This window comes from Pelobates fuscus, chromosome 2 (genome assembly GCF_036172605.1).
Source record: "Pelobates fuscus isolate aPelFus1 chromosome 2, aPelFus1.pri, whole genome shotgun sequence".
Classification (NCBI taxonomy): Eukaryota; Metazoa; Chordata; class Amphibia; order Anura; family Pelobatidae; genus Pelobates; species Pelobates fuscus.
This window is the reverse complement of record NC_086318.1, coordinates 289,833,981-289,849,974: the sequence shown is the minus strand read 5'-3', so window position 1 is coordinate 289,849,974 and position 15,994 is coordinate 289,833,981. Positions and strand designations below refer to the sequence as shown.

The 15,994-nt window shown below is 37.8% G+C and overlaps 1 protein-coding gene across 5 annotated transcripts in view; it reads right to left on the bottom strand.

The window, feature by feature from the left end:
• The window catches only part of IPCEF1 (interaction protein for cytohesin exchange factors 1), a 143,233-nt gene that overhangs the window by 8,543 nt on the left and 118,696 nt on the right, over positions 1–15,994 (bottom strand). For all 5 annotated transcript variants that reach the window (XM_063443430.1, XM_063443433.1, XM_063443431.1 and 2 more), the window contains one exon: positions 1,681–1,948. In XM_063443430.1, the coding sequence (XP_063299500.1) occupies positions 1,681–1,948 (268 nt within the window). The remainder of the gene's footprint in view (positions 1–1,680; positions 1,949–15,994) is intronic.

Below are 15,994 nucleotides of genomic sequence, written 5' to 3'. Positions count from 1 at the left end.
TTTGAGTTCCAAGGTTCTACTGTAGCTGAAGTATCACATAGCCCAAAAACCACAGGGTTAGGTGATGTTAAATTAAATCACCCATGTCACACGTTTTTGGCACAATGGCACCTTTCTCAACTCTTAAATTTAATATTGTAACTGGTGTGACAGAAGAGAGCTGGATAAGGGAAATCTTCCCTAGACTCGTTATTTTCATAATTACATTCATTCACTAATGGTGTTACCTGTGTCTTTAAATAGATGCAACACCTTAATGGAATTTCCTTAATAGGTTAGACACGTTAATCTTTTGGTCAGCTGATAAGTTTCTCCTACATCTCTAAACAATGTAACAGTACAATCTGGGAAGGTAGAATTTACTTGCATCTGACTACTTCAGGGGGTTTCTCCAATGTTTTCTATAAATGCTGATCCAGAACTGTATGCTCTCCTTGTAGAGGATAAGACATAATCTAACTTATTCAACCTACCCTGCACACATAATATGTGTAACCTCTATCCCCATTTAAACCTTATACAGACACTCCTCACTTACTGAACGGGTTCTGTTCCTACGACTCAGTCGTAAAACTAATTGGTCGGTAAGTGAGGAGTTAAGGGACAAGCGCACCAGAGCAGGGAATCCCTCAAATCTACGTTTGGGGAAATTTCCCCGAACTTAGATTCAAGGGGTTCCCTGCTCTGATGCGTTCATCTATGTTCGGGGAAACATCCCCAAACATAGATGTACGCACCAGAGCAGGGAACCCCTCTAATCTATGGTCGGGAAAATTTACCCAAACAGATTTGATGGATCCCCTGCTCTGGTGCGCTTGTCTATGATTGGAGAAGCTTCCCTGAACATAGCTGAAATTTCCCCGAACATAGATTAGAGGGATTCTCTGCTCTCGTGCATTCATCTATGTTCGGGGAAGTTTCCACGAACATAGACATGCGCACCAGAGCAGGGAATCCCCATGACGGCTCGTACTTACGACCAGGCGTAAGTGCGAGCCATCGTAAAACAGGTAGGTCGCTAAATGAGGACCACCTGTATACTCTGAATGACTTAGGAGTGTCACTATTTTTCTAACATATTGTATCTAATCTGAAACAAATTGTCACTTAGAAACTTTGTAAAATCTTTTGAAATGAATTTAAGTAGTGACTTATAATGTATTATATTATTGTAGCAAGTCTAAAAACCAAACTATAAACCACAGTGGTCATCACTTAATTGAATTACGTTTTTTGACACAGGGCTGAATGTTTGTTTTTGTGCTTTTTTGTTTGTTTGTTATTTTTGTGTTACATTTGATTTATTACATTAAAACAAATGCATTTTTTCCTCAAAGAAGTGCTTTACACATATGGTTATCAAGTGAGACTTATCCCTTTTAGGATTCTCCTCATCTGTTCATATATAATTTATATGCTGGGTGGGGGAGTTCAGGGGTGATTAGAGAAAGCTTCCACCACATACCACTCCACTTATGTAAAGGGCCAGTCTTGGACAAACATTTGGCCTGGCATTTTTTTATAGAAAGAGCAACCCAATTCAGCGGGGTAAGGCAAGTGGGAGTGTGTGTTATTTCATCACCTATGAAACAAAGGCTCAGTGGACTAGCCTTAATTTTAATATGAATATTCTAAATTAAATGTTGAGTATTTATCCAATAAATTAAAATGATGTCTTACCTTTGTTGTCTGCAACATCTTCATTTGGTACAGTATCTAAAGTTCCATCATTTGCATATGCATTTTGTGGATCCTTCTCTTGGTATATGCTTTGTATTAAAATGAGTCTTTCAATTTCTGGTGCTGACAAACGTTTTATTTTGTGAATATCTGATTGATTTTCATGAAATTCAAATGTTGATAGTGAGGACACCGATTTCAGAGTAAGGGCACCTTCACACAGTGAAAGAGTCAATTCTGAAGATAATGAACAGGAATCTGGTAGAGTCTTTGTTCCAAAATAAAATTTAATAGGAAAAATGGTTAGTATTCATATAATCATGTTAAAACAAAAAAACTAATTTGGAAAAGTTTAACCCCTTAAGGACCAAACTTCTGGAATAAAATGGAATCATGACGTGTCAGACATGTCATGTGTCATTAAGGGGTTAAGCAATAATCAGAAGACTCTTCCTTTCTGAACACTGTCCATGGGTTTGTAATTTTATAACGCCCATATGGACAAAATGGCCTATGATTTAGTATATTGTAGGTTCTAGAGCAGTCTAAATATTTTGTTAAAAGTGGTATTTTATTTATACTGCCTTTAATAAGTTTAATATTGTAGTCAAGTTTTCACAGAGGGTTGAGGGTTAACATTTTAGTGGAAATTAAATCCAGATATGCTTGACTGTCTTGAATAATTAAATAACTGTAATATTAGATACTATAATAATATTATATATTACTATAATACTATATAACTATTATAGTTATAACGATTATAACTACATCTGTCACCAAGAATCTTTGTTGTTTCAGATTGGAAAGACTGTGCAGTACAATAGCAGCAGTGTGAGTTTCAGTTTTAAACAATATAATCAGAGGTCACTATACAACCCTAAATCAATGCAATATTATTGGTTTTGTTTATAAAAAGCCCTCATGCAGACATGCATAAGTTTGGAGATGTGACCTCGAAGGACATATGTCATTTATAGTTCAATATCAGTTCTGCAATGTGTTCCTGAAACATATCTGTAAAATTTCAAAAATGTATTTAATTTTTTTTTTTGGTCTATATCAATACAAAGATACTTAGAATGTGATGGCATATAAGAACCGTTCGACCCATCTAGTCTGCCCAATTTTCTAAATATTTTCATTAGTCCTAGGCCTATTTTATATCTAGGATAGCCTTATGCCTATCTCACGTATGGTTAAACTCCCTCACTGTGTTAACCTCTAACACTTCCGCTGTAAGGCTATTTAAAATACATCCACTATCCTCTACACTATGTCCTCTTGTTGTGGTAGTTTTTCTTCTTTTAAATATACTCTCCTCCTTTACCAGTTCCCTTATGTATTTAAATGTTTCTATCATATACTCCCTGTCTTGTCTTTCCTCCAAGCTATACATGTTAAGATTCTTTATACGGATGAATCAAGCCCTTAAAGTTCCTCGGTGACTAATTTTCCATATGTATACCAGTCAAGTTGACAAAATTTGATAAGGGGCCTGCTTAAGTAAGGTTCTGTGTCAGTTGCCAATCAAATTTACACCCAATCCATTAGTAAAATTAATAAGATGCAGACATTATGGACAGAGGAGAACAAAATGTCTGCACCAGATATTGAAATTTGGAACAAGGACAATATATAAACATCAATAGAGGCAAGCAAATTAGTAAGAAGGATAAAGGGGTCATAAGGAATTGTATTTTAAGATACAATCTGAAAGTTCAATATTTCCATTGATATATATTATATTTGAGACATGGGAGAGCAGGCTGAACAAAAATCGACTCAAAATGTAGGTCAATTAATGCCCTAAAAAAGCAATCCTAGACATGACAATTGACTACAATGTAAGTTTCATTTAATTATTACTTTTTCAATACATTTATTTATTATGGAGCTTTAGCAGCAAGTAAAATTTAGCTATTATGTGAATTTTACTTCAGAGAAATGTTATTTCACTTACTATATGCCAAAGTAATGTCTTCGGCTCAGAACATCCCGGGACTTTATATGAAAGAATATTCAATGGGTTTAAATTAATTAACCTAATTAATCTGTTATTTTGAGTCAGCAAACAATATGATGTTTATTCAAAATCACTATATTGTAAAAAGAAGAATTTAAAAAATCCTTAACCCCTTAAGGACACATCACATGTGTGACATGTCATGATTCCCTTTTATTCCAGAAGTTTGGTCCTTAAGGGGTTAAAGTACCAGGAGATGGCTTGTGAAAAATGCAGAAGGATAAATAGTTACTATATTAAATGATATATAATACAACTCTTGAAAAAAGTAATAAATCTACAAATTTGTAGGAACAAGTAAATATAATATATTAGACCCACAGTAGGTATGGTCAAGAAAAGTGCTGCCCCTAACTGGAAAAACTGGGCACATGAACTAAGCAGTTTATAAAATAAAATAAAAATAGTTTTGGGATAGCAAGTAAAAAATGCTGTTGGAATATTACATCCAGATACTTCCAAAATGATAAAGTTCAAAGAAGTGAAAAAATAATATCGAGTTACAGTCCATAAAAGTTCCTAGTAAAAAAAGCAGTCTTAAAAGTGTCTCTTTGTAACGATGTATCAGCTATCTGGATAGACATCTATGTTATAAAGTAGCATAAACTGTAAATAGTCCAAAACTGGTATAATATAATCTGTAATGTAGAGTTTGAAAGGAGTACCCAGTAATCTGGAATGGATGTATCCTATGCTGAGATAAAATACGGTTCGAGGAAGTGTCTAATCACTTTAAGATCACAGTGTCAGATCTAAAGTGGCAGGATCTTCACTGTGCTCTGTAAGATAAATAAAGAAGCCATAGTGCTCTATATAAAACCATTGTGATTTATTGTAAATAAGATTAAAAACACTAACATAAATTCAAACCAAATGGGCATATCAGGAGAAATATGGAGCTGCAGGATACGGAGACAAAGTGGTTAGGTGGAAATCCTCCCTCTGGCCGGCTGAGAGGAGATGATGTGCCGAGATCGATGTTGCTGATCTTCACGTGCGTTCCACTCCAGCCAAAAAAAAACGGATACCATAAAGCCTTACGCATTTCGTGACTCAAGGTCACTTCATCAAAGGCTGATAGCTGGATGTAGCTATCCAGCATACATATAAAACACCTAAATCAGTCATATAAAAGCAGCAGCTGATTGATTTACCATTGGATACTCCATCAAGCATAAAAATAAGTATAAAGTAGCTGAATGTTCGCAATTTGATACATCTAATGACCGCAGAATAAAATAACATCTCATAACTATAGATTAAATGACTTAACATACAAAGCATTACAAATTAAATTCTCAATACAGACATATCTTGTTATATTTGAATATTTAAAAGTACAACTTGAGGTAAAAATAAATTGATATATAAAAAACCTATTTAATAAAAGTGCATAACTTTCATGCATACTCCATAAATATAGATAATTAGTGATAGTATTGTGAATTGAGAGTAAACTGGACCATATAGAAAAAAACTAGAAGTATGACGAATACGAATAAATACACATATAAAAGTTGATAGTGAATGTTACATCAACTTATCACCAGCAAATAGCTATTATGCAATGCCAATGAGGAAAAATAAAATAATCTAAAGATAATCTAAAGGTAAGAAAAGAGGTAGTAATAAAAAAAATCTACATTATATAAAGATGGATTATAATATAGTGGATAAATATTAACTTGAGCCCAACAAGGAAACAAAGCTAAAAGTATCTTGATGCAGACAACTATATATAAGGTGATGGTGAGCGCTAAGTGGACTAAGCCCCAGCAAATGGCTTCTATTTCTTGCAAATATAGATGAAAGAAAGAAATAAAGATAAGAAAAATAAAAAAATAATAAATGAAATATATAGCATCTAAACAGAAAGACTGAGACCATTCTAACAACAAAAACGTAATAAACATCTGTACAAAGTTAATAGTTATAAGTATATAAAGTCTGTAAGCCTTATAGATGAAGTGGATAGCAACTCCATAAGATTAGTTAAATGTAATAAATGGAAACACGTAGGAAAAACTGGCAATCATGTACACAGATAATGATGCATAAATAGATTCTATCCCAGTATATTAGGAGGGTGGATCTGGGCTACTCACACTACCAAAGAGAGATTAATCCTCTGAAGAGTATTAGGAACTATAAGACATAAGTCTTAAGGGAATAGAAATAGCATTAAAGATAAGAAGTTGGCGAAGAAATTGGAAAGGGTGTGATATAGGAGATAAGATAATAAACTAAACTAAAATGAAAAGTAATGTACATTCTCTAAGAAGGACAAAAACAACATATTGCAGACTGTGTGAGGATAAAATGCAATGGACTGACATAAAGAGTCTAAATTTAGAGACTAAAAAGAAAGAGATGTGTAAAATGAGCCAGGCCTTGGGACATTATTTATTCAAAGGAATGCATTTAATTCAAAATCAACATTCAGGTCTTTAGGCTCCAAGGTGGCAAGATAGAAATCCGTTTGGCCTTGATTTTGTCCAGTTCTTTTTCCAAATTGCCCCCTCTACAGTGGATATCTACTTTTTCTATCTCCATAAATTGTAAACCTTGGGAGTTCCTTGAGTGGTATTCATCAAAATGTCTAGAGAGATCGTGACTAGATAATCCTATCTTGATATTCCGAATATGTTCACTTAATCTAGTTTTACATTTTCTTTTAGTTCTGCCTACATATTGTTTGTTAGATGGACAGATTAAGATATAAATAATTCCCGTGGAGTCACAATTCATCGTTTTCTTGATCTTAAAGATTTTATGTTTCATTATGTATGAATTCCTTGACTAGAGGGTTTTGTAGAGTGTTATTTCTACATCCCATACATTTTCCACATTTGGTGAAACCTCGTTGTTGGGTGTCAGATGTATTTTTCTTGTTTCGCACAGTAGGAGCAAGTATGTTTTTCAAATTAGGAGCTTTGGAGAAAATTATTCTTGGTTTGTCTCTCAAAATCATGTCCAAACTCAGTTCTCCTTTGAGGATCTTCCAGTTTCTTGAAAATATACTTCTGATTTGTTGAGCTTGATTGCTGTAGCTGGTTATGAAAGCCAGAATCTCCATTTGTTCACTTGTGCCTTTGATTTTAGTAGTCAGGGTTTGTTCCCTAGGTAGATCTAAAGCTTGTGTTGATGCTCTTTCTAGTAATTCTTTCGAATTCTTTCGAATAACCTTTCACTAGAAATCTTTTGGTCATTTCTGCCATTTGCGTCTTCGCCACTTCTAGTTCAGAACAATTCCGTCGTATTCTCCTGTATTGATTGTAGGGGATGTTGTCCAACCAGGTTTTCTTGTGATAACTTTGGCGGGACAAAGCTGCAATCTACCGACTTCTTAAAAGTTATTGTATGAATAGTATTTTCTTTGATGTAGATGTCCAGGTCCAGAAACTCCACATGTTTTTGTGATTGGTTAAACGTGAATTTTAAATGATAGGGGTTGTGGTTCAGATACTGTAGCGGAGTGAGAGTGTGAACTAGGAATCGACCGATTATCGGTTTTACTGATATAATCGGCCGATATTCTGTATTTTCGGCAATATCAGTATCGGCCAATAGAGATACCAATATTGCCGATAATACCTCCCAGGAACGCCAGGCTCATTACAAGCCCGGCTGTCCTGGGGGGGGGGGCGGGCAGCAAGTGTTTACTCACCTCCCAGCAGCTCCTCCAGCTCCCCAGTGTAAACCTCGCGAGACTGGGGAGCTGGAGGAGCTGCTGGGAGGTGAGTAAACACTTGCTGCCCGCCCCCAGCTCAGCCAATGCCACTGGACCACCAGGGACTGCTATATCCCCCCTCCCTGGCCAGGCAACAAGCAGGGAGGCGGGATAAAAAAAAAACAATAAAAATAATAAAATATATAAAAAAATTATAATTTAATATAAAAATTAAAAAAAATATTTAATAAAAAATGCCCCCTTACACACACACTCCATTATTATACACACACACTACACACACACACTGTGTATATAATGCAGTGTTTATATAATGCAGTGTGTTTGTATAGTGTGTGTGTGTACAATAATGCAGTGTGTGTTTGTATAGTATATGTGTGAATAATGCAGTGTGTTTGTATAGTGTGTGTGTGTATATAATGCACACTACACAAACACATTGCATTATATACACACACTATACAAACACACACTGCATTATATACACACACTATACAAACACACACTGCATTATATACACACACACTATAAAAACACACTGCATTATATAAACACACTGCATTATATAAACACTGCATTATATACACAGTGTGTTTGTGTAGTGTGTTTATATAATTCAGTGTGTGTTTGTGTAGTGTGTTTATATAATGCACACTGCACAAACACACCGCATTATATACACACACTAGACAAATACACACTGCATTCACTACACAAACACACACTGCATCCACAACACACACTACAAAAACACACACTGCATCCACAACACTCACACTACACAAACACACACTGCATCCAATACACACACACACACACACTACACAAACACACACTGCATCCACTACACACACACTACACAAACACACACAAACACACACAGCTCCCCTGTCTAAACACACTGCATCCACTACACATGGCATTTATATTTTGTGCATCTACCTTTAGAAATTGTTTTTATTTTACAAAATGGTAAATGTACAGAATATCGGCAAATTATATCGGCTATCGGCCTGAAAGTTCACAGAATATCGGTATCGGTATCGGCTCTAAAAAATCAATATCGGTCGATCCCTAGTGTGAACTGCAATATCTCTGCTGGTAGAAGTGATCAGCATGCAAATAAAGTGTAGCATAGTAATTCCAATCTCATTCCCCAATAACTGGACAAAACACAGCTTGGGGAGTCAACTGATTTTTATTGAGCCACAGCTGGCTTTTATGCGATTCCCCATGCTAGGAATTTCTTTAATGACATTCCAGGGGTTTCCCCCTGGTGGACCTTGTGGAGGACTGGGAACAAATCCATATTTCCCATGATCCTTTTCTGTACTTGGAAGATAATTGCGCAAGAACAATTTTTTTAAATTAGATTATCTTCCAAGTACAGAACATTAAACAATATTTCAAAACATAACTCCCATAATATTAAACAGAACTCCACGAAAGTCATTTCACTGAATAGCAGGGATCTGAGCGCCCAATCTGTCGAAATACCATTCAGATCCGTTCAGTAGAACAGGAAAGCCATTCGAGTAAAGTTTTGGACCGGTCAGCAACGAGGTGCAGCAACAAAACAGTTCCATGTGTTTCACTGTTTTGACCGGTCATTCTTTCGGGAGTTCTCATGAACAAACTAACGAATGTAAACGTTCATAAACTGGGTAGTCGTGTGTCTAATGGTAGTTCATTCCATTTAGTCGAACGCCACTGTGTTTGGACGAAAGGAAACGCATGTACGAACAAGATGGAAGTCCAGCAGTGTTCTAGAAGTTGAGTGGCCGATTTTGGTTCCACGCACTTGACGACAAAACACCGCTGGGCGTTCGGGCGCAAAGATGGCCGCCACCACGTGTTCGTTCATACGAACGGCGGACACCCATCTGACCATTTGTAACGTGGCGGTTTTCAAGTGTTGCAATCCTTAATTGTCTCCCAGTTCGGTAGTTGGTTCGACTCATGAACATGTCTGTATTCTGTTCGTTTAGTAGAAATAGTCGAACCAACTCAGTCTTTTACACACAGAAGTGGCTAGGTTTCACACAGATACTCTTTAAATGTATTGAGTGATATAAAATCACCGTTCCAAATGAAGACATTGTCTATATATCTGATGAATTCGTCCTTCCATTTTCTCATAAACAAATAAGCATAACTAGGTGCAAACCTGGTCCCCATGGTTGTACCTTCAATCTGCAGATAAAAATTATCATTTGCCCAAAAAAAGTTAAGACTGAGTATGAAGCCTACACATTTGACCAGAAAATCAATCTGGTCATTTTTCAATTCTGAGTGGGTAGCAAGAGCATACTGTACTTCTTCACAGCCTTAAAGATGTTCAATTACCATGTAAAGTGATGTTACATCTGCTGTGACCAATATGTATTCACATTTCCATTCAACTTCATAAAGAATATTGATTACTTATGTGGTATCTCTCAGATAGGACTTGAGTTTCATTACTGGTTTCTGTAGATACTTATCCACATACTCAGAGAGGTAAGATGTGAGGGAGCCTATTCCCGACATGACCGGTCTTCCTGGCAGGTTTTCCAGCCTCTTATGGATTTCTGGCAGGTGATAAAACACCACCAGCTAAGGAAATTAACATGTTAGATATGCAAAGTCCCTTTTATTCAGAATACCTCTATCTCTTCCTTCTTCCGAGAGTATAAGTAATTATTTCTTGAAGTCTTGTATGGATTATATGGTAATGTAATGTAAGTATCAGTGTCGCTGAGTAGTCTCTTACTCTCCGCTACATAGTCATATAGGTTCATAACTGCACTTTCAGAGTGTAATGGTGTCATGGAGACAGGCACCGAGGGTAGTGGTGTTGTGCAGAGAGGCACTGAGGCTAGTGGTGTTGTGCAGAGAGGCACTGAGGCACTGAGGCTAGTGGTGTTGTGCAGAGAGGCACTGAGGCTAGTGTTGTTGTGCAGAGAGGCACTGAGGGTAGAGGTGTTGTGCAGAGAGGCACTGAGGGTAGAGGTGTTGTGCAGAGAGGCACTGAGGCTAGTGGTGTTGTGCAGAGAGGCAGAGGCTAGAGGTGTTGTGCAGAGAGGCAGTGAGGCTAGTGTTGTTGTGCAGAGAGGCACTGAGGCTAGTGGTGTTGTGCAGAGAGGCACTGAGGGTTGAGGTGTTGTGCAGAGAGGCACTGAGGGTAGAGGTGTTGTGCAGAGAGGCACTGAGGCTAGTGGTGTTGTGCAGAGAGGCACTGAGGCTAGTGGTGTTGTGCAGAGAGGCACTGAGGCTAGTGGTGTTGTGCAGAGAGGCACTGAGGCTAGTGGTGTTGTGCAGAGAGGCACTGAGGCTAGTGGTGTTGTGCAGAGAGGCACTGAGGCTAGTGGTGTTGTGCAGAGAGGCACTGAGGCTAGTAGTGTTGTGCAGAGAGGGTTGAAGACTATGGTGAGGCCTAATAGAAAGCAGTTGTTGTTGGGGGATTCCATCATAATAGGTGTGGAGATGGACAATGGTGGTCTTGTGAGGTGTCTTCCCGGAGCTACTGCTCACAGAGACAGGAGACGTATCTGTAATATTGTTAAGCAAGCAAAGCAGGAAGGGGAATTGGATGTACTTGTCCATTTAGGGACAAATGATTTGGCTTGCAATGAGGTTTCAGAGGTTATGGAAGTTTTTAGTGTTTTTGCCAATGATATACGGCAGGTTGCTTCCACACTGTCATTCTCTGAAGTTCTGCCTGTGCATAACACTCAGAATGACAGGCGGATGTGTATTAGGGACTTTAACTTGTGGCTTGGTGAATGGTGTCGGGAGCAAGGATTTGGCTTTATTTCTCATGGTAGCTCTGTTTGGAATGGAAATTAACTGTACAAAAAAAGATGGTTTGCCTCTTTCTCAAAAGGGAACAAATGTCCTCACTGAGCAGTTCAGAGGTTTTGCTAGGATGTATTTAAACTAGGAGGGGGGGGGGGTAAAAGGGTGATAAAACATCAATCCAATTGTCCCCCAAAACAAGGACAGAAGGTGCCTGTAGCAAGTGTGTTAAAAAGTGATAAGCTTAGAGTCATGTCTACAAATGCTCGCAGTTTGGGGAATAAGATCCATGAACTTGTGGCAATAAAAGCAACTGATAGTGTAGATTTAGTCGCTGTTACTGAGACATGGTATAATGAGAAAAATGACTGGGACATAGCAATACCAGGGTACTCTTTATATAGAAAAGACAGGGGAGGCAAGAAAGGGGGAGGGATGGCCCTGTATGTGAAGGATGGCATAAAATCTAAGGTTAGTGAGGCGAACATAGAGTCCGTTTGGGTTACGTTACAATTTGGTAATCACACAGTGACTCGTGTAGGTGTGATTTATAGGCCCCCAGGACAAATTGAAGAGTTAGATAATCTAGTAGTTGAAGAAATAGCTAAAATGACAATGAAGGGGTGTCATGCCTCAACTACCGGTAATACCTTGTCTTTTCCGGGTTGACGGAGTTTAGCCACACCCCTTCTCTGACGCGGTCTCCCCACGCTACATAATGCGACCGCGCCAGATACAAGACGCTGGATTATTGAACAGCGTTACCGTGAAATCAACCCAGCTAAAAGTTTCTCTGCGACCTCTACTTGTGTACCGAACCGGACTGGAATTCTACTTACCCTCCTTCTCCTCTCCTCGACCACGGCTAGTATCTGGACTTTCCTCATCCTGCCTGAGAAACAACCCTCCCCGGAGGAGAACTCCGGAACCTGATTTTTCACCCTCTGGAAGCTAAGTCAACATATCTGTGATAAGAGCTTACCTTCTCTCAAACCCGCTAAGCATTCCTGCCATAGTTTGCTCTCAAGTCCGTTAAGCATTCAGGCTGCAGCTGCTCCCAGGCCTGCTATCTCTAACTCCAAAACGAATCACTCCTGTTACAACTTAATTTCTAACTTCCTCCATTTCCTTAAAACTTGCAAACACCAATGTGCTAGATTGCATGTATATCCGAAGCTGCTTACTCCAATTAAACCAACAGCGAAGTAATTAAAGATACAGTACCTGTATTTTCCATTATTGAATACACAGTTCCTATTATATTCTCTAAGTATCCTAATTAACAATCTAAGTAATAAGAAATCTGCAGTTGTGCTCCATATCAACCTATGTAAACGTTACAAGGGGGAAGTTATCATCATGGGTGACTTTAATCTTCCTGATGTGAATTGAAAAACAAAATTAGCTACTTGTGCCAGGAGCACACATATTCTAAACTACCTACTGGGATTGTCTCTAACACAAGTCGTTGAGGAGCCAACTCATAAAGAGGCCATACTAGATTTAGTGTTAACAAATGGAGATTTGGTATCAGATATTACTGTAGGTGAAAGTTTAGGATCCAGTGATCATCAGTCAGTGTGGTTTAATTTAAGAACAGTGACTGAGTCACACCACACAAAAACAAAAGTTTTAGACTTTAGAAAAACAGACTTTTCTAAAATTAGAATATGTGTAAAGGAGTCATTATCAGACTGGAGCAATTTAAATGGAGTCCAAGAGAAATGGGATTATTTAAATGTTGCACTACGGAAGGCAACAGAAAATTGCATTAGGCTTGTCAGTAAAAGCAAAAAATTCAAGAAACCACTGTGGTACTCTGCAGATGTGGCCAAAATAGTAAAAAACAAAAAGTTAGCATTTAGTAATTATAAGAAAACCCAGAGGGAGGAAGACAGAATGACCTATAAGATTTGGCAGAAAGAGGCTAAGCAAGTTATAAGAGCTTCCAAATCACACACAGAAGAGAAAATAGCACAGTCAGTAAAAAAGGGGGACAAAACTTTTTTTTAGATACATAAATGAGAAAAGAAAAGTAAAACAAGGATTAGTTAGATTAAAAACAAAAGAAGGAAGGTATGTAGATGAGGATAAAGGTCTAGCTGACTGCCTCAATGAATATTTTTGTTCGGTATTTACAGATGAAAATGAAGGAGAGGGACCTCAGTTAAGAAAAAGGATAAATGAGTCATTTATTACACGTGAGTTTACAGAGGAAGAGGTTCTATTTCAACTGTCAAAGTAAAGACAAATAAGTCAATGGGACCTGATGGAATACACCCAAAGCTATTAAAAGAGCTTAGTGGTATACTAGCAAAACCATTAACAGATTTATTTAACCAATCATTGTTAACAGGAGTAGTCCCAGAAGATTGGAAGTTAGCGAATGTTGTGCCCATTCACAAGAAAGGTAATAGGGAGGAGTCGGGCAACTATAGGCCAGTAAGCCTTACTTCAGTAGTGGGGAAAGTGATGGAAACCATGTTAAAGGATCGGATTGTTGAACATCTAAAAACACATGGATTTCAAGATCAGAGGCAACATGGGTTTACTTCAGGGAGATCATGCCAAACTAATCTTATTGATTTTTTTGATTGGGTAACTAAAATTATAGATCAGGGTGGTGCAGTAGACATTGCTTACCTAGATTTCAGTAAGGCTTTTGACACTGTTGCACATAGAAGGCTTATCAATAAACTGCAATCTTTGAGTTTGGATTCCAATATTGTTGAATGGGTAAGGCAGTGGCTGAGTGACAGGCAACAGAGGGTTGTAGTCAATGGAGTATATTCGAAGCTTGGGCTTGTCACCAGTGGGGTACCTCAGGGATCTGTACTTGGACCCATTCTCTTTAATATTTTTATTAGTGATATTGCAGAAGGTCTTGATGGTAAGGTGTGTCTTTTTGCGGATGATACTAAGATATGTAACAGGGTTGATGTTCCAGGAGGGATAAGCCAAATGGCAAATGATTTAGGTAAACTAGAAAAATGGTCAGAGTTGTGGCAACTGACATTTAATGTGGATAAGTGCAAGATAATGCATCTTGGACGTAAAAACCCAAGGGCAGAGTACAGAATATTTGATAGAGTCCTAACTGCAACATCTGAGGAAAGGGATTTAGGGGTGATTATTTCTGATGACTTAAAGGTAGGCAGACAATGTAACAGAGCAGCAGGAAATGCTAGCAGAATGCTTGGTTGTATAGGGAGAGGTATTAGCAGTAGAAAGAGGGAAGTGCTCATGCCATTGTACAGAACACTGGTGAGACCTCACTTGGAGTACTGTACACCATACTGGAGACCATATCTTGAGAAGGATATTGATACCTTAGAGAGAGTTCAAAGAAGGGCTACTAAACTGGTTCATGGATTGCAGGATAAAACTTACCAGATAGAAACATTTAAATACATAAAGGGAATCAACACAGTAAAGGAGGAGACTATATTTAAAAGAAGAAAAACTACCACAACAAGAGGACATAGTCTTAAATTAGAGGGACAAAGGTTTAAAAATAATATCAGGAAGTATTACTTTACTGAGAGGGTAGTGGATGCATGGAATATAAACAAAAATTAGACGGAATATCTTACATACACATAACAGTGGAATTTCAGATTGTGTAAGTGGCGTTCCTATAACAGGATAAAAAAACAAAAGAAACAAATAATGGTGCAGTATCGTTGGTACTGGCGGGGGAAATTGCAATATTCCCAATAAAATCCCAATAAATTTGCACTCACAAACAAGGAGCCAATCAATATCCGGCTCAGATCATCAGCTTTGTGGGATATAAGGGGTCCCACTCCCTCCTCTGTGTGTAAGGAATCTTCCTTTTGTTGCAATCACAGGCATACAGTTGGAGTTATTAAAGTGCTTTATTCCATAAAGTGCACAAATACGATTAAAATAAATAAAAAACCTTACAGTCTGTACTGGTGAGTCTTGAAAAGGTTAACACAATAAAGACAGTTTAAGCATGCGTGGGATAGGCATAAGGCTATCCTAACTATAAGATAAGGCCAGGGACTAATGAAAGTATTTAGAAAACTGGGCAGACTAGATGGGCCGAATGGTTCTTATCTGCCGTCACATTCTATGTTTCTATGTTTCTATGTTTCCCTTATCCACTGCTCTAATGACTATCGCATTATCTTCCATAAGGCTTTTGAGTGCTGTTCTCTCTTTGTTGGTGAGGTTGTCTTTAGGTCCTGATTTACTTCCTATAGATCTTAGATCCTTCTCCATTTTTTTCTCAAAGACTTTTTTTTCTCCGGCCGGCCAGAGGGAGGATTTCCACCTAACCACTTTGTCTCCGTATCCTGCAGCTCCATATTTCTCCTGATATGCCCATTTGGTTTGAACTTATGTTAGTGTTTTTAATCTTATTTACAACAAATCACAATGGTTTTATAGAGAGCACTATGGCTTCTTTATTTATCTTACAGAGCACAGTGAAGATCCTGCCACTTTAGATCTGACACTGTGATCTTAAAGTGATTAGGCACTTCCTCTACCCGTATTTTATCTCAGCATAGGATACATCCATTCCAGATTACTGGGTACTCCTTTCAAACTCTGTATTACTGTTTTGGACTATTTACAGCTTATGTTAGTTCATAACATAGATGTCTATCCAGATAGCTGATACATAGTTGCAAAGAGACACTTTTAAGACTGCTTTTTTTACAATGAACGTTTATGGACTGTAACTCGGTATTATGTTTTCACTTATTTGAACTTTATCATTTTGGAAGTATCTGGATTTAATATTCCAACAGCATTTTTCACTTGCTATCCCAAAACAATGTATTTTATTT